The 22,722-nt window shown below is 46.1% G+C and overlaps 1 protein-coding gene across 11 annotated transcripts in view; it reads left to right on the top strand.

Moving 5' to 3' along the window:
* The window catches only part of ptprk (protein tyrosine phosphatase receptor type K), a 61,930-nt gene that overhangs the window by 9,667 nt on the left and 29,541 nt on the right, over nt 1-22,722 (top strand). For all 11 annotated transcript variants that reach the window (XM_060042591.1, XM_060042588.1, XM_060042594.1 and 8 more), the window contains exons 5-14: nt 1,700-1,781; nt 3,414-3,529; nt 4,307-4,481; nt 10,942-11,054; nt 11,422-11,602; nt 20,193-20,375; nt 20,800-20,919; nt 21,251-21,360; nt 21,917-22,118; nt 22,490-22,595. In XM_060042591.1, the coding sequence (XP_059898574.1) occupies nt 1,700-1,781; nt 3,414-3,529; nt 4,307-4,481; nt 10,942-11,054; nt 11,422-11,602; nt 20,193-20,375; nt 20,800-20,919; nt 21,251-21,360; nt 21,917-22,118; nt 22,490-22,595 (1,388 nt within the window). The remainder of the gene's footprint in view (nt 1-1,699; nt 1,782-3,413; nt 3,530-4,306; nt 4,482-10,941; nt 11,055-11,421; nt 11,603-20,192; nt 20,376-20,799; nt 20,920-21,250; nt 21,361-21,916; nt 22,119-22,489; nt 22,596-22,722) is intronic.

A 22,722-nucleotide genomic window follows, 5' to 3' on the forward strand; every position in this document is an offset into this window, starting at 1 on the left:
ACCGCAGGGCGAGTGGGCACACAGTCAGCCGGACCAGATGCTGGCAGACACACAACACAGACTCCCTGTCAGCCACGCAGACAGACAGGCAGGCAGGCACGCCGGTAGACGGACAGGTAGACAGATGGACAGGTAGACAGATGAAGGTATTAGACGTGAAGATGCCTCTCCTCTCTGTGAGCTACGAGCGAGAGATGACTGAAGGCGGGCGGGGGGGGGGGGGGGGGGGGCGCTAGAATTGGAAGATAGAACGTGAGAGAGAGAGAGAGAGGGAGATGGGGGGCGGGGCACGTTGACAACCGACGGGCGATAAGCTGAGGGTAAACAGTTTGTGGCAGATTTCTGTTCCCAGGTGATGAATGACAATAATCTCTGCTTTGCTTTCCCCTATCTGTTACACCTCATCCCTTCTCTTTTCTCCTCTTCTCCCGGGCTTATTTCACAGAGATACTGTCTGAGGGAAGCCCATTAGTAAACAGATGGCAGGGAGAAGCACAGAAAGACCCAAAGAGATTGATAGGAACGGGCGCAGGAAGCGATGGAGGGGATGATGATGATGATGATGATGGGTGGAGGATAAGGGAAGAGAATTGATGGGTGGAAGGAAGGAAGGAGGATGAGAGCGGATGTGGGATTTGTATACTACCATCCCCCCCCCCCCCCCATGCCATGGCATCTTTTTGGGAGGGGCTTGGGGGGGACCTATGAACGACAAGGGTTTCATTGGGTTGTAAACCCAATCAAACGATTTAATTAAATAATAGACTGTACTGTATACAGACTTTGCCGTTCCCAGTCAATGTCTCAAACGGATAGCGTCTGAATCTACGTCCGAGGTTTTGCGCCGCCTTGATAACAAGGCCGCGAGTGTCCATCTTGATCTCTTAACGGGTTCTCGTTGGGGGAAGAGAGAGAGAGAGAGAGAGAGAAAAAAAATGAAGGTGTCCTTAACCTGGACCCTTGAATCCATCATTTTAATCAAAGTCTCCGGTGGCAGCGCCGACGTCTGATTCATCAGCGGGCCGCTAGAGAGCGCGCCGGGATGCGCGGGCTGTGATTGATGAGCGGCGAGCCCGGTTTAGGTGGCTGCTCACCCCGCACGTCCCCGCCGCCAATGGCTCTCATTACTTCTCATTAGCCACGCGGACGCCATCTTGGCCGTCCCTAAGGCGCCGGCCGCGTACGGCCAGCGCAGGTCCCACCGGTCTGACTGGCCTCTATATGGACCCTTTTTTTATCGTAAAACCTGACGGTAAAAGAGGTTTTTTCAATGTGATTTCCCACCAATGTTTAGCTCTGTCTCCGGGATTGACAGGTTCGGAAACACTAGTTGTTTTATTTCATTGCAAAGGTGAAGGTTTTACCACCTGGCACTTCTAGCAGCAGCCATGGAAGCAGGGATCCATCTTTTGTGCTCCTCTTGAAGGCTTCTTCATTCTTCTCGCTGGGTTTTCGCCCAGTGAAGTCCTTTGCTACTGATATCTTGGCAAAGACTTCTACAAATACATCTTTATATAGTGTCGACCCAATCACCGAGTGTTTTCAGTTCTAACCACATCTCTCTCTCTCTCTCTCTCTCTCTCTCTCTCTCTCTCTCTCTCTCTCTCTCTCTCTCTCTCTCTCTCTCTCTCTCTCTGTCTCTGTTCCTCTTGTCTATTTCTGTCTCTCTCTCTCTCTCGCTATTCTTCCCTGTTCACAGGTCATATTCGAGGCAGAGGTCTCTGACAGCAAGGCCGGTTTCATCGCCATCGACGACATCCAGGTGCTCAGCTACCCATGCGGTAAGTCCATTAGCATGAGCCGGTGATTAGCCCTAGTCCGCTGCAGAGGCCGCTGATGGCTTTGGACCAGTAATTAGTCTGTACCTACCACGGTTTTCGGTTGCAGTCGACTGCTTAGATAAGTAGCAAGGTGACACAGTGGAGGGTGGGGGGGGGGGGGGGGGGGGGAGTGCAACGAGAGAAGGACAAGTGGCGGGGGAGGGGGCGGGGGGGGGGAATGGGTAGGGGGTGGCAGTTGAAGGGGAAAAGACATCAAGAGAAACAGACAGATAAAGAGGGAGCGGGTGAGTGTGAAGCGAGAAATGAGACAGTATTAGGGCAATCATGGAGTGAGGGAATTCAGACCACTCAGCACTTTCTTTTTCACCCACACACACACACACACACACACACACACACACACACACACACACACACACACACACACACACACACACACACACACACACACACACACACACACACACAGACACGCTTGCACACACACACACGCAGACACGCTTGCACACACAGACACGCTTGCACACACACACACACAGGCAGACACATAGGCAGGCGGACACACACACACACACACACACACACACACACACACACACACACACACACACACACACACACACACACACACACACACACACACACACACACACACACACACACACACACACACACAAATACCAACCTACCCAAACAAACACACACACACACACACACACACACACACACACACACACACACACACACACACACACACACACAGATATAACAGTAGCTATCTTGTCTGCAGCTAACAGAGGAGCAGTGAGCATCACCATCCAACTCCTGCCAACCTTCTATGCCTCCTTCTCTCATTTCCTTTCCTTTTCAGCATGAGTAGATTCTCGCCTCCGTAGTGTAATCAAAAAAAGGTTAAATGTAGCAACGCACAGCGTGTTCTCTACTCAACGTTGAGGCCCGCAGCCGATAAGGCCTGGGGAAAGCATGGGTTCTCAGGCTCCTGTGACTATTTTTTGGCGGTGGTTGCATTTGTTACTTTGGACAAGGACACTTGGAACGAAGCTAGTCCTCAACCTCCACAGTGGACGCATTCATTCCTGCAGCTGCATTTTCTGGACAAACGCACACACACAAACACACGCACACAAACACATACGCACACATATACACAAACACAAGAACACGCAAACACACCTTCGCAGGCGCACACACAGACATACCTATACGTTTATATACACGTGCATGCAAACAGACACACACACACACATTCACATACACATACATACACACACACACCCAAACATTCCATCACCAAGGGGGTGTGCTATCTATGATTGGAATCGCCTTCGCTGAATGAAAACGTCAAAGTCAGGACCCTGAGAAAAAAGCTTTCTTCCCCCTTCACTATTAGCGTTAAAGTATGGGGATGCTTGAGGCCATTGTAGAATCATTTACATCTTCATGGACCCTATTTGGCATCATTTAAGCACAGAGAGTCAGGTGATCTCCAGCACCACACACACACACACACACACACACCATCGTGTGTGTGGACTGTCAGCGTCATCCTCCCTGCCTGTGTGTTGTACGGCCGCGCTCACTCCCCTGTGCCTTTAACCTCGCTTCCTGTAGATAAATCACCTCATTTCCTGCGTCTGGGCGACGTTGAGGTGAACGCCGGACAGAACGCCACCTTTCAGTGCATCTCTACCGGGAGGGAGACGTCCAGTAATAAGCTCTGGCTACAGGTACGAACACACATGCACTCACGTACACACACACTCCTTAACATTTAATATCGAGTGTATGAGATCATAAATCTTGACATCGTGTACTGGTGTATGGTGCTGCTGTTCGAGAGACTCAATGTCGTAGTGTTTAGCTAGCATAGGGCAGATATACATGTACCTGGACCAATCACAACGGTCACGGCAATAGAACTACGGCCGTCGGCCATGAACGGTACAAGCAGGTAGACACAGTGAACAAGATGGTGTTGTTGTAGACTGACAGTATGTACATGCACACATACAGGCACACACCGTTTATCTGGGCTATACACCCTAGCAAGTTGATTAAGAGCTTAATAGCTGCTGATCGCATTAGGGCTATATTGTGGTGATGACCTTTATATCTGCCTGTGTGTGTGTGTGTGTGTGTGTGTGTGTGTGTGTGTGTGTGTGTGTGTGTGTGTGTGTGTGTGTGTGTGTGTGTGTGTGTGTGTGTGTGTGTGTGTGTTCACGTGCACTCCTTAGTGTGAGCGTGTGTGTGTTGTTTGGAGTGCGTGTGTGTGTGTCTGTGTGTGTGTGTGTGTTCACATGCGCTGCTGGTCGGTGTGTGTGTGTGTGTGCTCTCAGCAGCGCGGCTTTGTGACCTTGGGCAAAGCATTTAACCCCTCATTAGCCACGGCGGCTTTCTCTTCTGCTGACGTTTGGTTTTTTATTTTTTCATCCCCCTCATCCTTCCGAAGGCTAACAGTCGCCCGTGTATCTGTTTTTCTGTCTCTTTTTTTTTGCCTTTTCAAGAGGAGGAATGGTGAAGACATCCCCGTGGCCAAGACCAAAAACATCAATCACAGACGATTCGCTGCCTCCTTCCGCCTCAAAGAGGTGACCAATCAGGACCAAGATCTCTACCGCTGCGTCACCCAGTCGGAGCGCGGCTCCGGGGTCTCCAACTTCGCCGGTCTGATAGTGAGAGGTCAGTCGCCGCCCCCTTTGCCCATCCTGAGACGTCGGTTTTCTTCTGTTTTGATTGCCTCTGTAAGACTTGGGTTTGGTTAGGATACTTTATTGTCTATCAGCCATGACAGAGAATTATCGTAATTGAATACACTGAAATAAACAGGCATTCAACAATTCACAACAGCCTCGCTACATGTATATTTATATATATGTAATATATATATATATATAAAATAAATTGTGAAACATTCTTAGATATTTCACTGGTATTCCGTAGAAAGACAGACTTAGGCCCGGGGTTTCAGCGGGGCTATCTTTAGAGGCGTCATTTGTCTGGTGATGTTTGGCGGAGCGGAAACCTTGCCACCGGGTGACGATGCCTCTGTGACTCTGATAATGGTCATATCACCAGGACCCAATCCCTAACGCAATATTTGCATCCAGGTTTTCAGTGTTAAATGTCTCTCAGCGGCAGGCAATCCACCCTGCCTCAGAGTTCAACGGAAATAAATAGCTCAACTCATTAGGGAGCGGTTGTGTGTCTGTCTGTCTGTGTGTATGCGTATTTAAATGAGAGAGTCTGCGGTTTTGTGTGCGTGTGTGTTTGAACCCCAAAATGTATAAAAATGTCTGTTGGTGTGTTTGTGCAGATGCATCAAATTTGTATCCATGTGTGTGTGAGTGCAAACGTGGTTGTGTGTGGGTGTGTGTGTGTGAGTGTGTGTGTTCGTTCTAGCTGTCATGTGCTGCTGACATGTGGTTAATAAGGTGTCACCACTGTGTTTTTGAGACGGGATGCTTTATTCATTCACATCCGATGACTTACATATTCAATTCATCTGCCAGGGAGAGAGAAGGGGAGAGAGAGGGGCGGGGTAGGGGGGAGCATTCGATGGGACTGACAGAAAAACGGAGGGAACAGACGAGGGAAGAAAGGCGAGAGAAAGGGAAGGAAAGGGTTGGAAGGGAGCAGGGTTGACTGGGAGCTCTCGTTATCCAGCGGAGATATCTATATCAGAATGGGGAATATGAGAGAATATGTAAACAGTCGAGCAGGGAGTCATGTTTATTCTCCTGCATAAGAGATGAGAGAAGGAGGGAAGAGAGCAATCGGAGTTCCAACGTAGACTTGGCCTTTCTATAAATATATATTCATAGTCCTTTCTCTCAACATAAACATAGTCTGTGAATGCAATGGGCTGTGGCCCATCTGATCAGATCATCTCTTTGGTTTGGTTGGGGGTTCCATCCCTGCATCTTTAAGGTGATGCAAATGCTAAGGCAGTGTTGGGGGGGTTTCATTCCAGGCCTATCTCTGCACGTCACTAGCAAGGTACCAACGACTGCTCGTTTGTGTGTGTGTGTGCGTGTGCGTATGTGGGTGTGTGCCCGCGTGCTTGTGTTTTGCGTAATGTATATGTGTGTGAAAAACAGACCGGTTGTATAGAAATGTACCAGGGAGATGTGGAATATTCATAAGTAGGTTCCACTCCAATGAAGAGGAATATCTTAAGTGTCTCATGTTTATTTATCGGGAACGTCTATTGTGAAAACACATTGATATGTGTTGGGTGAAAGAGGTAAGGAGTGTCGGCGGTAGAGGCTGGTGTGTCTGAACATGAATAGCATCAATCTACAGCACAGTCATTACTTAAATATGGGTGTTGGATCCAAGACCATGCTCACTGTCCCCTGTAGGAGTCATATCCACCATCTTTCGTTACATTGGAAGAGAAAAGAGTGGATTGGGCCAACGTGCCAATGATTATGGGGATGTAGGATTATTCTTTATCGACATTATATCTTGATATATATGTATTTGGTTAGCACGTTAAAATATGACATTTTTTCAGTGTGTTGCCTCATGTGTTTGGAACTAGGATATCGGCAGAGATGAGCGAACCAAAGGGAAATGAAAGACAGCGAGAGGTTATTCTTCACATATTTATTTTACTGCTGCTTCCTGAAAAGTCGCCTTGCTTCCCTGGTTTGGTCCATATATATATATATATATATCTATATCTATATCTATATCTATATATATATATATATATATAATTTATTTGGTTCACATCTTTCTTTATTGATATGTTGTAAATATAAGATTGGCAGGAGAAAGATCGCCAGATTGCGATTGGACAGTACCAAAGTCCAATAGGGGCTTGCTTATCTTGACAATCCCACTTCTCTTTGTACCTAGTATAATATACAATATGTATGTATCTCTCCCCCCATTGGAACCACTGTGTCAGACCATCCACCGCATATCGTGGGCGCTGTGATTCATTTGAGCCTGACAGATAAAGTAATAGAGCGTATGGCTGATGTCTCGATGAAGAGGGGCGAGATGGAGGGATGATGGACAGAAGACGATGACATGGCCGGACACGTGATGGATGGATGGACCACGGATTGGGGGGCTGGATGGATGGTTGGCGATGGGTTAGGGGTGGAACGGTTCTTAAAATTGACGGTTTGGTTCGTATTACGGTGAATTACCTTTAAAATAAATAATATATATATATTAAAGAGTTCTCCAGAAAAAAACGATGTACTAGTGGTGCTACACCACCATGTAACATTTTAAAAGAGGGCTGTCGCGACATTTGTAAAATACATTTCCTTTCTGAAACGGTTGAATTGGTTTAATAAGAGTTTTATTGAAGTAAAGCTTCAAATCAGCAAAACTGCAATTTCATGTATGTGTGGAGGAAGTCAGTGGCTCTGGACCCTTGATCTTGATCTTCAATGTCAAGTGGTTCTCACACCATACGAGCCACGGAGCACCGCCTCGGGCAGTGCGGAGTTAAGGTACTTGCTCTGTGTTTAATACAATGAGGGATCATTTAGGTTTTTGCTCAAGGTCTGGAGCAGTGCTGGGAGTTGTAGCGTGGCTGCATGGCAGCGCCCGGTGTTGGAGCTCTCATTGGAAGCACGACACACTTGAGTTCCGATAAAGGCAGCCCGCTTTGAATGTATAGGGGCACTTCAACAATCATAAAACTTAAAAGGTTGTTTGGTCCTTGAGCAAAGTTTCCAGTAAATTTCAACGCAGCACTTGCGCTATTCAAGAGCTTGCGAAGAAACACACTTTTTAAGATGAAGGAATTGGAGTATATTACCTTAGCAGCCTGTTATTATTAGTAGGTAGAGCTTTTTGATACAGGAGGAGGAGGACTGAGTTTAGTTGGTTCCTGAGGAAAGACGTCAAGGCCCTTCTTGAAACCATACATGCCCGAACCGTGATAAGTCAACCCAACGGTTCATATTTTAAACACTGAAGCAATCCCTAATGAAGGGTCAAAAAGAAAACATGGAGGATTTGAAGATGTATGGAAAAATGGAATAGGTTCAACAAAGTGTGTTTTGGTGTGTGTGTTTTGGGGTTGGTGAAGGACCAGGTGTCTTGATCTGATAGTCTTGATCTGTGTGTGTGTGTGTGTGTGTGTGTGTGTGTGTGTGTGTGTGTGTGTGTGTGTGTCACTAGTCATTTGCTCATAGCCTAGCTCCAATAAAGTCTTGCCCTCTGGTCCCTGCAGTGACAGAATACATCATCATGCCAGCCTGTATAAAACACACACACACATCACCATGCCAGCATGAATTACACACACACTATCCATGGCCTAAAAAGCTCCTGCAGCATTACCGTCACACACACACACACACACACACACACACACACACACACACACACACACACACACACACACACACACACACACACACACACACACACACACACACACACACACACGAAAACCCCCATACGCACGAAAAAACCCATATACACACACACGAAAACCCCCATACACACACAACCCCCCCCCCCCCACACACACACACACAGTTTAAAGTTAAAGTATGTATAATCACATTTTATTTGCTTCTGTCAATTTTGCAACCTCCCATGTTCATCATCTGACAGAAAGCTTCTTAGTAGGGACTTTCTTCCTTGTTTCCTAACGAAACGAACACACACACACACACACACGCACACGCACATGCACATGCACACGCACACACACACACACACAGAGAGAGAAAAAAGTCAGTCCTGCCCTCTCAGTCTAAGTCTTTGTGACAGGTGGTGCTTCAGGCAGTGTAAAACTGTAGAATATCTGAAAATGACCACTGTTGTCTATCACCACCATTGGCCGAGACACATGCATACATAGGAGTATGCACCCTAGCACAACTGCCTACTGGTGGAGGTCACATGTCCTCCAACAAGTTCCATAGCCATGTCAGCAGTGGCCTGCAAAAAAAAAGCTCAACTTTATTGACAAGTTTGCCGACGATGGCTAACAAAGGAAATGCCCGACGGCTGGGTGCAGACTTGACTGTTTTGTCTCTCTCGCTCACTCTTTCTTTATTGCTCTCTTGCTCTCCCCCTCTCTCTCTATCTCTCGCTCGCTCGCTCTCACTCACTCACTCTCTCCCTTTCCATCTCTCTCTTGCTTGTATTCACTCTCGCCACTCTTTCCTTTCCACATCCCCCTCTATCTTTCCTTCTCTGTCATACTTAATGCACAAACAAACACAATCATGCACACACGTACACAACACAATCACGCACACACACACACACACACACACACACACACACACACACACACACACACACACACACACACACACACACACACACAGGGTACGGGGACGCGTACTTAAGGGGAGATGAACCCCCTCCTTTGTTGTGCACAAAACAATTGCGATCAAAAAAACATCGACAAAACAAACCAAGAAGAAGAAGAACAAAGAGATCGTAATAAAGCGTAAAGCCACTTCTACTGTCGGTCCCTACGGAGCGCTGTAATGACCCACTTCCATCGCTCACCGGGCCCATTTGATCTATCTTATCTATCCCAATGTTTGTGCTTTATTCATTTATGTATTTATTTATGGATGTGCACAATTCTATTGGCACAAACACAGCGAGATGTATATATTGGGGCTTTCTTTGTTTTCTTGCCAGACTTTCTTTTGAGTGCTTTCGAGTAATAATGTTATAGATTGTTTGGTGTTTGTTTATTCACCGCTGAGTCGTCTTTTGGGTGGTTGTTTCGTGCCTGTTTGAATTGCGTTGAAAAGTGTCAGCCTGCACCAGCCGGCAGGAGTCACTTCATGGTTCATTTTCTAGGTTCAGGTGCGTGTGTGTGTGTGTGTGTGTGTGTGTGTGTGTGTGTGTGTGTGTGTGTGTGTGTGTGTGTGTGTGTGTGTGTGTGTGTGTGTGTGTGTGTGTGTGTGTGTGTGTGTGTGTGTGTGTGTGTGTGTGTGTGTGTGTGTGTGTGCGCAAGCACTATTGTCCCTGGATGGCAGGATCGACTTCAATGCATGTGCAAACATCTTCTAGCTTAAATAGAAGCGATGCAAAGGCTTTTCAGTCCAATATCCATCAGATATTAACAGCAAGTCTGCGGTATAGAAGCTGCGGTATAGAAGTATAGATAGTGTGTTGTGGATGTCAAATGATGAGACATTTCCCAGCCTGCACCTCTCTGACAGCAATCTGCAACAGACACGCACACACGCGAACACACACACACACCAACATACATTGCCTACTGGATACAAACAAACATAGGACGGCATCTACAAGATAAAATATTAAAGAAACAATATGCAATGTGGAAAAATACCCAAAGACTCCGAGGTCATTTTCATGTTGATAACATTGAGAATCTTTCTAAATCCCACAGCAAATCTGTTATTTAAAAATAGGAAGAAACTGTGGTCCTGTGTGTTTACATATGTGTGCGTGCCTGTTTATGTGTGTGGGAATCGCTCTATCAATATCCAACAGAAGTGATTTCCTGATCCTGTTTGGTTTCAGTACAGTGAATACATAGGAGATGTGTGTGTTTGTGTGTGTGTGTGTGTCTGTTTGTGTGTGTGTGCCCACGTATCCCTGCCTGTGTCAAGTTAGATAAATCTTTGATGCGGCGGGTGTCACGGTTGCGTGTGTGTGTGATTGCGTCGGCTGTCACCTCGTCAATCATGTGCGCGTGACAGGTAGCACTGATCTGACTCACTGGCCCTGATCCCACCTACATCCATCATATACAACACACACACACACACACACACACACACACACACACACACACACACACACACACACACACACACACACACACACACACACACACACACACACACACACACACACACACACACACACAGTAGCAACAGAGGCATTATCATAACTCTGACAGAGAGGACCACGAAGCAGAAATTCAATCAAATGATCTTTTTTACAGAGAGATTTTTTTATAAAAATAAATAAATAGATATATATCGATATTCTAGTGCGTTGGCTTGGTGGGATAAATGGTGAAACAGCCAAACGTGCACACCAGCATTGTGTGTGTGTGTGTGTGTGTGTGTGTGTGTGTGTGTGTGTGTGTGTGTGTGTGTGTGTGGAATCGTACAGAAATCAAGGCACTGATGGGTTGTTTTGTCCCCGACTCCAGAGCCGCCACGCCCCATCGCCCCGCCCCAGCTGCTGGGCGTCGGTCCCACCTACCTCCTGATCCAGCTCAACGCCAACTCCATATTTGGGGATGGGCCCATCATACTCAAGGAGGTACTTCCTCACTTTCGGACGCTGGTCCACATTCACATTGGGATTTCTGCAAATGTACCCGTCAAAGTGTGGGCACACTGTGAATGCTACGCCAAATTATTTGTCACATCGTCCATATTTCATTGACTTGATTCCTAATGCGGGAATCGGACTGCACAGCATTTTTTCACCATGTCAAATTAGGTGATTATTGTTCCATACAGAAATTGCCTGGAGGTCAGGATTCGATCAACTATGGCGTTGGTTGGAAGCACTCAATGTTGACGCTTTACAGATGTAGTCTGACAATATGAGAACAGATTGGTTGGTTGGTTGGTTGGTTGGTTGGTTGATTGATTGATTGATTGATTGACATGTCCCTCTGTAGGTGGAGTACCGCATGACGTCGGGCACCTGGACGGAAACCCACGCGGTCAACTCTCCCAACTACAAGCTGTGGCACCTGGACCCAGACACCGAGTACGAGATCAGAGTGCTGCTCACCAGGCCCGGAGAGGGGGGCACGGGCATGCCCGGACCCCCACTCATCACCCGCACCAAATGTGCAGGTATGGACCTCTGTCTGTCTGTCTGAGTGTGTCTCTGTCAGTCTGTGTCTCTGTCTGAATCTTTGTCTGGCAGTCAGTCTGTCCTTCTGTCCATCTGTCTGTCTTCCTCTATTTTAGGGCTGGAATATTTAGTAAATCAGTTGGGCAACAGATACATTATCAAATAACAGTCAGGAAATCAATAATGCTATTATTAATGACATTTTTGGAGTATCATTTTAGGTATAACATGTCATTTCTGCCACTAGAGGCATCTCAATCAAAATGCTAACAAAATACGTAGTTTGATGATGTTGTGAAGAAGCGGGGGATCATGGGAGTTCAGTTCAGCACCATTAGAGGCAGAAATCATGTTAACAGACAAGTTCATGTATTAAAGTTGTATTGATGTTACGTTTAGTCCCGTTTAGTCACAGGGGGGAACTTGGAAGGTAATTGGGAATTCAACAGATATTCACGCTTCGAATTTCAGTGATCGGACATGGGGAACTGAAGACTTGATCACCAGTATGAGTAACGGTTGGGATGATAAGCACATAGACTGTATATAATACAGGTTCAACTGACCTAACATAGACTCGATATAATACAGGTTCAACAGAATAAACATAGAAATATAATACAGGTTTAACTTTCTTAACATAGACTGTATATAATACAGGTTAAACTGACTTAACATAGAAATGTAATACAGGTTAAACAGACTAAACATAGACTGTATATCATACAGGTTCAACAGACTGAACATAGACTGTATGGTATGCAGCTTAAACTCACTTTCGATGTACGTGTACATTGGTGGAAACCATTGCTGATTCTTCACACAAAAAAAGGGCATAGATAGAGCCCGTGTTTTTGGTTTGAGTTCTGGGGTATTTGTGGCGTTCCTCATACCTATTTGTGAACTCCCGATAGATTTCTCATGGATTCAGCAGCCGTCTTCTTGCGGTGAACAGCCAACAACAATCCTTCCTCCGGCGCGTGATCATGTTATGATTCAGAGTGGAGGGGCTTTCCGGGCTGTACAAACGGTCTGTTGTCAGTGTGGTATCGGGCAAGAGCAAATCAATGCAATGCTACAAGAAAATAAGACTTTACCCATTTCGAATGGTATAATATAGTCAATGTATGGAAAATTGCTGACGATTGCGGATGGCGTCATTCTCGGACGGGTGCGGAAATGTGTAACTCATGAATGACCCGACAAAGTAAAGTGTACGATGGGAAATACTGCATTCGCTTACTGGCTGGCATGAGCCACTTGTCATAGTAGCACATCATAGTAAAATAGATAGATATTGAAATGTTATATCAATAAATGAGGTTCCTAACGGGTAACAGTTTTTGCATATTTCCCTGGAAGTTAGGTGTAAAGAGGTTATGAAGCCATTGACATAATTTAAATTATTAAGTAATAATTTGGGATCTTAGGTAAGCAGATTAAAATGTTTAAACATTTTTGTGTAAATATTTAATCGTAAATAATCTATTCATTCAGTCTACCCTATGTCCATCTGTCGCTTGTCCTCCTCATTCAGAGCGTGATGCTGAGAGAGAGGGAGTTTCTGTAGCTATTCCGGCATGATGACGAGAGAGAGAGAGACGGAGAGGTGTAGGAAGCAAATAGTTGAAGAGGCTCGCTTAACCCAGGCCACAGTCACTCTCTTACTGAACCAATGGGGAGAGAGAGCATGGGATTGTTATCAGCAGAGCTTTCTCTACCCCACATTTCTTTCTCATCTCTTTCTCTTTTGCTCCTGTGCTTATTTTCACATTGTGCCTATTCAGATTGTCTTTCTTTCTGCTTTACTGCGCAGTTCTCCTCTCTCTCTCTTCCTCTCTCTCTCTTCCTCTCTCTCTCTCTCTCTCTCTCTCTCTCTCTCTTTCTTTCTTTCTTTCTTTCTTTCTTTCTTTCTTTCTTTCTTTCTTTCTTTCTTTCTTTCTTTCTTTCTTTCTTTCTTTCTTTCTTTCTTTCTTTCTTTCATCTCATTTATGCCCACCTTTACCCTCACTTTTTTCCCTTTATTCCGTGTCTCTTGCTCTCCCTCTCACTCTGTCAGTGAATCAATAGACTGAGGGCAGAAATGGTGTCTGACATTTGTAGAAATAAACGACTGAAATATGAACCCCGCTTGCCTGGAGGGGGGGGGGCAAGATTGACAGAGAGACCCAGAGAGGGAGCGATGGAGAGAGAGAGAGAGAGAGAGAATGGAGAGAAGCGAGGAACAGAACGAGAAGAGGGAGCTGGTAATACAATGGAAAACAATGAATGTGGGAAAAGGCTGGCGCGCCAAGACAGAGCGAGAACGATGAAACCACGGAATGAAGATGAAAGAGAGAGAGAGAGAGAAACTCATAACCACAGGGCTTGACTGATGTCTACCAACCTTTGTGATGCGTGTGTGTGTGTGTGTGTGTTTCGGTGCTTTTGTGTGTATAAGGTTTCTGTTGTATTTGTTTAAATGTCAATGCACGTCAACAGACAGGAAGTCCTGGTGTTGTTCATCCCACACACAAAGCGAATGGCTTCCTGTTTGACTGGAAGAGGAAATTAATCTCTGTCCAACTTTGATTTGCAATTTGTAAGCCAGTGCGATTAACGCTCAATTGATCAGTTAACGATGCCTGCGTAGTAAACCTGGTAATGTGGCAATCGCATACCATGAAACTCTGATAAAAAAAAATTACAACAAATTAGTTAGTACCAAGTACAGCATACAAATGTTTGCAATGATTAGAATTTTTGATGACTGGATCTTTTTAAAATATTGAATATTAAGAAGCAATGTTTTTTTTTTTCTCGGGTAGCCTTTTTCTAATACAATTATTTTTTATAGTTTGAAAGACCTTAAAATGTAGTCCAAAAACAATAAGCATATGATCAGGAACACGTATTTAAGGTTAAATGCTAAGCTAATATAGCCTAGTTGTTCACTTGCAGCTCTTTAAGTTTTCTTTCATGATTTCTTTGGGGGTGTTTTCTGCCCTCCAGTGGTCAGAAAAAAATTCATGCTGCTTTAATAACTTTTCCAATAGTCGGGGCAAAGTTTACACATTTTACAGGCATTAAGCATTTTGTGAAAGGTCTTCTCACACAGCACAGTATCCATCAGAAAAAATATTTGGCATTTGGCAGTCTATCAGCAATTAATGAATGTTGTGGATGTCGTTAATACAATATATATTCAATGTGACAACGCAGTGAGGAAAATGTATTTCAGAATATTATGCCGCCCATATTAATATTGCAGTGGAAGCACTCTCCATTTCCTGTTATTTGGAAATTCTTTCTCTCACTCTCTTTATCTTACTCTCTCTCTTCTTCTCTGGGGTTATTCATTGTATTGCACACACACACGCAAACGCGCACACACCAGAAAGTGAGGCCAGAGGTAGAAATGTTATTTAAATGGTAATGATTTCTTTGCCTTTTGCTGTTTGGTTAGGTTTGTCTCATCCTGCCACCTGTAGCTTGCCAGAATTGTAGTATATAATATGATGGACATGCAGGCATTGACTCCCACATGGAGATGCATACACACATATCTATGTATGTGTATGTGTGTGTATATATATATATATATATATATATATATATATATACATACACACAAACATGTGCATCATGCTTGATGTAGAAACATCAGCCAAATATAGTAAAAAAACTGCTTGATTAAAGACCAATATATTTAATAAAAAAAAGACTTTGTAGGTATTCGAGGACACCACCGCACACCACACACAAGAAAACACGATGCGGGGTAATTGATGCAACACACATGATTTCATTTTGATAACTTCTCGTCTCTATGTCAATCATTTTTCCTGTTCATTTCTTCACATTTTTCTTTATTATGTTAATCCTATTCATTTGTGTTTGTGTCTCTCTCTTCACCCATCTTCCTCCCTCCCTCGCTCCTCAACCTCTCTCCACTCCGTCTCCTTCTCTGTCTCGCTCTTTCGCTCTCAGTCTCGCTCAGTCTCTCGATTTTTCTTTTGTGTGATTTATTGCTCTTGTCTAAGGGGTGAGAAATAATCAACTTGAAGTGGAGACTCGTTTGTGTGTGTGTAAGTGCGTGCATTTGTCTCTCTGTGTGTTTGTGTGTGTGTGTGTGTGTACTCATGTGCACTCACGTGCACACGCTTGTGTGTCTAACTTGCCATGACCAAGGACTTTTCAGCTGAACATTTCAGGATTTGGATTAGAAGCTACTTTATCACCTACTGTCTCGCACGCACGCACGCACGCACGCACGCACGCACGCACGCACGCACGCACGCACGCGCACACACACACACACACACACACACACACACACACACACACACACACACACACACACACACACACACACACACACACACACACTTTAACAAAGCCACACACAGCCACAGATGATCCTCTGCACGGACGAGAAGTTCACAACACATTCCAACATGTTGCTACAACTCTCATTCAGAAGCATTCAGAAGCTCAGCATCCCACAGAAACAAATGCACGCATTCAAACTCCACAAAGTAAACAAACACACACAACCTCACACACACACACACACACAAACCTACACACAAAAACAAACAAACAGACAAACACAGGTGAATATTATACGTCTGGTTCCTCTGCAGGGTGGCTTGGAGCCTCCCAATGAGCCTCTCTCATCCTCTGCTCCCGTTGCCTCCCCCCCCCACCCCAAGGGAGGGCGGGAGGGAGGGGTGCAGAGTTCACTTCGTCCGGGTCTTTTGTTTAGCATTCTTTTAATTGTGGCCTCTGGATTGGGCTGATACGAGGCTCCCGCCTTTGTCTCTCTGTGCCGGTTATTGTTGTGGCGCTACAAAGCCCCATCTGAGGGGAACAAAGCCACCCCCGTTTTGTTGTGCCACTGTTTGTTTGGTGGGCTCCGACATGAATCCAGCCGTTTGTCTGTGTTAGCCGGCGGAGCGGGGGGGGGACCAGGCGGGCCCCCGTGGCTCGCCGTTGGACCGGGGTCCGTCAGCCGCTGGCCCCGGTGGACGGAACGGGGCCAGCTCTCTCTCTCTCTCTCTCTCTCTCTCTCTCTCTCTCTCTCTCTCTCTCTCTCTCTCTCTCTCTCTCTCTCTCTCTCTCTCTCTCTCTCTCTCTCTCTCTCTCTCTCTCTCTCTCTCTCTCTCTCTGTGTCTGTGTGTGTGTGTGTGTGTGTGTGTGTGTGTTTCCCGCCGCTCATCCCCTGCTGCAACACCTTTCATTTTTCCCCCCCATGTTTGGCTTTTTGTTTACACTGCTTTTTCTTTCATTTGCCCACACTTTTATTTCATCTATATTCACGTCAGGTACCGGCCTACCTCCCTCTTTCTCTTTCCTCTCCTCTGCCTTTCTTCTTCCCTCGCTCTCCTTCTTTCTCGCTCTGTTTCTCGCTGTCTTAATATATATTCAAATAGACTGTTTATATGCATTACAAGCAATGCATTATGGGTCAGGAGGGGAATAGGGCTTTAAAAACCATGCAGGATGGAGAAGAATAGGTGACCTCTGTTTAGCACGCACAAGTTGAGCACTGGTGCATGCGTGTGTTTGCAGATGGTTTAGTATTTCATTTTAATTCCAAGTTGAAAAGTCTCTGTGTGAAGGGTTGTTAGCACCAAGAGTCCCTGAAATCAATACAATTTATTACACAGCCTAATGGTGTGTGTGTGCACGTGATGGGGGTGCCTAATGGCTAGGTTTATGGCAGGGATCACAACTATTGATTTTAACATGAAGAGCTAGCCAGTGAGGGAAAGAGAGAGGCTGGTAAAAGAAGGGCAAAAACTGGAAGAGATGAGAAGGGGGATATCTCGAGTTCTCTATCTCGAGTTAAATGTCAAGCTTCCAATAACTGGTTGACATAGGAATTAAATTATCTGACCCCGCAGCTAAAACACACGCACGCACACACGCACACGCAAATGATATTTGCTCGAAAGTTGGGCCGGTTGCACCAGCTGTGAGTGAGTTCAATAGTCGTCTAGTTATAGCGTAAGCCTGAATTTATTCATTACTTAACGGGGTTGCACCACACCAACGAGTCATTAGTACTTACAAAACATTTCCACCTACCCACTGATACCTACCCACGGACTGTGCCATGCTAATCGATGTCTGATGTCGATGTCTTCTTAAGCTCTTCCCATTGTAGCTTGTTATGCAGTCGTCACGTCGAAGCCACAACAAAGATAGTAGTCAGGACATTCCCTGGGTAAATCGCTAGTTTTAAACCAAGTAGTCGTTACTAAAGACTTGGATAGGACTTTACGGACAGACTTGGTAATAAAAGTACGCTGGGGCACCAAGTCCTGAAGACAACAACCTGTCTCATCTTCTACCTTCTGGGTTAGGGTTCTGGCCCGTCTGTCTGTCACCCCCTCCTACTTGCCTCTCACTCCCACAAATGTGCTTCTATACCGCAGACTTGCTGTTAATATCTGAAGGATATTGGACTGAAAAGCCTTTGCATCGCTTCTATTTAAGCTAGAAGATGTTTGCACATGCATTGAAGTCGATCCTTCCATCCAGGGACAATAGAGAGATGGAAATTGTAGTCTTGATTCCAGGATCCTCTTTTAAGTAATTTCCTCCCCTCTACCTTCCACACAGAGCAACACAAAAAAAGCACTTAGACACATGCACGCACAAACTCGCTTGCACACACACACACACACACACACACACACACACACACACACACACACACACACACACACACACACACACACACACACACACACACACACACACACACACACAGATGCCAGATTGTGACAGAATGAAGATTAAATCAGGCCTGTGTGTGTGTGTGTCTAAGAGTGACAGGCAGATAATGGGTTGTCAGAAGAAGCGTCACGTTTGTGTCCTTGTATTTTCTCCTCTGAGAGAGATAGAGAATGGGGGAGAAACGGAGACAGAGAGACAAAGAGGACGAGAGGCTCCAGGTACGAGGGAGACGTAGCCTCTACGTAAAGGGAGAGCTGTTTTCTTTATTATTAAAACATCAGCGAGGGTGGGAGGGGACGTGAAGGACGCCTGGAGTGACGGGGACGAGGGCACGGGGCTATTACATTAAACAGGGAATCAATACCTCGACGGGAACCGACGACACACCGCAACATTCCAGGCCCTGCTCGCAATGAGATCAGAGAAGGTGGAGTCCCTGTTCATCCAAACAGGAGCACCGGGGTGGAACACACTCAAGCAGGCACATGATCCAGCCGTCCCCCCCAGGTGTAGATGTAGAGCAGGGTAATCCTCCTCGGTGTGATGCTACATGTAGGAACAGTATCTCTTCCCTGGAAGCACCAGGGTCCTCGGGCCAGCGTGGAGGCGTCTGCTGCGGAGGCTATGAGCCACAGCGAGGCTGAAGGGAGCACAGCCCCACAGCTGTGTGGGGTAGCTATCGGTCAGGGTTTTCAATAAGTCCTCTATTTACCTGATGGTTTATCAAGTAAACGGTCTATTTACTTGATGGAGGATTTATCTTCATCTTTATGGTAAACATTATGCCAGCGTGGCGTTTTTTATCGTAGTTTATTGTTTAGTTTGTTTCACAAAAGCCGATATTTGATTTGTTTTTTATTTTTTCACATTATCGTCAGACGGATTTTTCTATTTTTCCCCGCTGCTCGTCCAGGTGTTCAAATTTTTTGGCCGTTAGCCATTATTTATGACATTTGATAGACAAAGCGCTTAATCGATTGAATAATCGAAATGAAAATAATTGTTGGTTGCAGCCTAATCTCCTGGCAGCAATGCGCTCGATATAACGTCCACAAAACAGCTCCATATTCCGACATGAGCCAGCGCCAACAAAGCAAGGGGATGAATTTCATCCCCTTGCTTTGTTGTAAATCCTTACCTCAGCACCACCGTGTGTGTGTGTGTGTGTGTGTGTGTGTGTGTGTGTGTGTGTGTGTGTGTGTGTGTGTGTGTGTGTGTGTGTGTGTGTGTTATTGATCGGGTTAAATGAGCCAGTTAAAGGTAATTAGTGGCCAGGCTACAGAGAAGTGGAGATGGGCTAGATTATATTGGAAACAACACGTTTTGAACAACATTACCGAAACTGAGCCAAACCCAGACGGGATACAAATTAACAACAATCGTTAGCTTCTAGAGCTCTTTGAAGTCTTGCGGAAAGCAGACAAATGGGACGTTAGGAGGGTCTATTTTGAATCAAGGGAGATGGGTTTAAAGTTGCTCCGGTGGTGGTTTTTGTTTCGGTTTGTTTGTGTTTGATTTCATCTGACTTCATGCGATTCCGAGAGTGAGACAACGATTCAATTAGATGTGACTTGAGCACTGCAACTCCTACAATCTTGCCCAGAGCCGCCGCATTTATGCCCGTGTGAGGCCCTCACATGTCAAATAAATGTTGTCAAATCAATGCAATCCTTTTTGTTTCAGTTTCATGTCCCAAACTTCTGCATGTATTACGGTCAACAGAAATAATAACAATAATTCTGTGTGAACTTTGACCCTCCCATCAAAAAACCTCACCCTCTTCGCCATCTTGATCGAGATGCAAATCACCCATTCTCTCTCCTTCCCCGTCTCTCTTCCTCTCTGTCTCTCTCTAATCCACAGAACCCATGCGGACTCCCAAGCGGCTGAAGATTGCCGAGACCCGGTCGCGTCTCATCGCGGTGGACTGGGAGTCGCTGGGCTACAACATCACTCGCTGCCACACCTTCAACGTCACCATCTGCTACCACTACATGACGGCCAGCAACCGCAGCAAACATGGCTGCTTGGACATGGACCCTAAAGGTGAGCCTGTCGGCCTTAGGTCCAAGCTGGGGGGAATCGATGGGAGTTGTTTTTTATTGAAAAGTCAATAAATAAGCAATTGGTAATTCCCCTCTTTTTCTGTAGCGTTCAACCTAAATATAATTGCTGATCTCGCGTTTCAGATTCCTGTGGTTACTTGTGCAGCAATTATTTTGTAGCTTCAGTTCGTTTGAGGATTTAGATATATGATATTCAAGACTGTATGCTTTGATTGTCCCCAGCCTTACTTGTAAGGCTCGTTGGACACTGAATCATCTTTAGTGTGATTCAGTGTTTTTCTAACTTAAGTGTGTTACTGGGCATGTATAGACACACTGTGTCACTCCTCGTAAAGCTGAATTAATATGCAGTAATGCAGGGTTGTCACTAACAACAAACTGTTGATTGCGCCCTGTGGATACAGCTCCACGCCACCTGGTGGGCAACCTGCCGCCCTACACCAACGTGAGCCTGAAGATGATCCTGACCAACCCCGAGGGGCGCAAGGAGAGTGATGAGACCGTCATCCAGACGGATGAGGATGGTGCGGCAATATGACACCAAGGCCCACGCATGCACAAAGGCACACACTAACACGCACACGTATGCGCATACGCACTCGCACACAAACACACACACATACATATGCACACACACACACACACACACACATGCACAACACATACACATAAATACAAGCATGCTTGCACAAAGACCCACACCTACACACACGCACACGCGCACACACGCACGCACGCACGCACGCACGCACGCACGCACGCACACAAAAGTAAAAAGATACACTTCTGCAAGCTCCTCAGAGTTAACTTCTGTTGATTAGTTGTGTGTGTGCGGTGTTCTCTGTGCACCAACAGTCCCGGGTCCTGTTCCCGGCCAGTCGGTGAAAGCCACTCCGTATGAAGACAGCATCCACCTGTACTGGAAGGAACCGGCCGAGCCCAATGGGATCATCATCCAATACGAGGTATGACCGCTAAAGGCGGTCAAAACATCGCTGCAACGTGCAACGCTATGAAGCCGTCAGTGTCTCTAGAGAGACAGGTCATGCGTAGGTTATGCCAGTAGTCAGGAGCTGGCAATGCGTCGGCCAATCCAAACACAAAACACAAACCTCAGGCAACTTCAAACAAAGTAGCATCGAAGCCGTTCCAATGGCACACCTTGTGATTTGATACGGTAAATCTCTTCAGACGCCACGCGATGGCTTCAGTCGCTCCCTGCAGCTAACCACTTCACACCGCTGCAACATTCTCGGCAGCGGTCCAAAACGGATAAGTCTCGCCGCCGGTCTAAACTGGCTTTGACGCCGTTAAGTTAAGTTATTCCAAAGCAACAATTGACACGGTCCGGTTACTGCAGAACGTTCAAGGTTAAAGTTGCGTTGGAGTCCCCTTAAAGCCATATACCCTGTGGAGGCAGTATGTTGACTTCAACACACTATTTCCATTCAGAATAAGGTAAAGCCGTTGATGTGCTGGATCTGTGTGTAACCAGAGCGCCCTCCGGCTCCCCCTCCCCAGATCAGCTACAGCGGCCTGCGCTCCTTCGACCCCTCTGTGCCGCTCCAGCGTACGGGGCTGGTGGTGTCCCTCCCGTCCAACACCACCCAGCACCTGTTCTCCCCGCTGCACCCCGGGGTGACCTACCAGTTCTCCATACGGGCGTCCACCTCCAAAGGGTTTGGGCAGGCCACCACGCTCAACGTTTCCACAAATATTTCAGGTATTACAACTTCTCCTTCTGCATCGAGATCTAAAAAACTTTTTTACACAAATGCGGTTTTAAGAGAGATTCCAAAAGTTCCTGTAAAAGAGGCCTGAAAATGTGACTTTATACTGATGTAATACTATATAAAATAATAAATATCACGTGCTACTTTTTAGTAATGCTATCATTTGTATTTTTATAAATATTAGAATGCATTTCTTTTGTTTCGGCCTATGTCATTATTTGCCTGGGCCATTTGGCTGGCCGTTTGTGACGAGGATGTATTTGCATGACAATGGGATCCTATTTGTCTACAGCATACATAGAAGCCAGCGATCCATGCTTGACCCTCTCCCTCCATTGCCCCTTCCTTCCTCCTGCCCTAGCCCCGACGTTGGAGGAGTACGACGGCTCGGAGGCCTTCCTGAACGAGACGGCCACCACCATCACCGTGCTGCTCAAACCCGCCCAGGCCAAGGGAGCGCCCATAAGGTACGACCACGGCCACGGCCACGCGCGGGCCCCGCGGAGAGATGCGCGTGTGTGCATGTGTCATGCACAGTTTCCGAAGGACCAAGGCCACATCCTTCCTGGGTTTGGGCACATCTAGGGATGTGAT

Source organism: Gadus macrocephalus, chromosome 21, assembly GCF_031168955.1.
Source record: "Gadus macrocephalus chromosome 21, ASM3116895v1".
Lineage (NCBI taxonomy): Eukaryota > Metazoa > Chordata > Actinopteri > Gadiformes > Gadidae > Gadus > Gadus macrocephalus.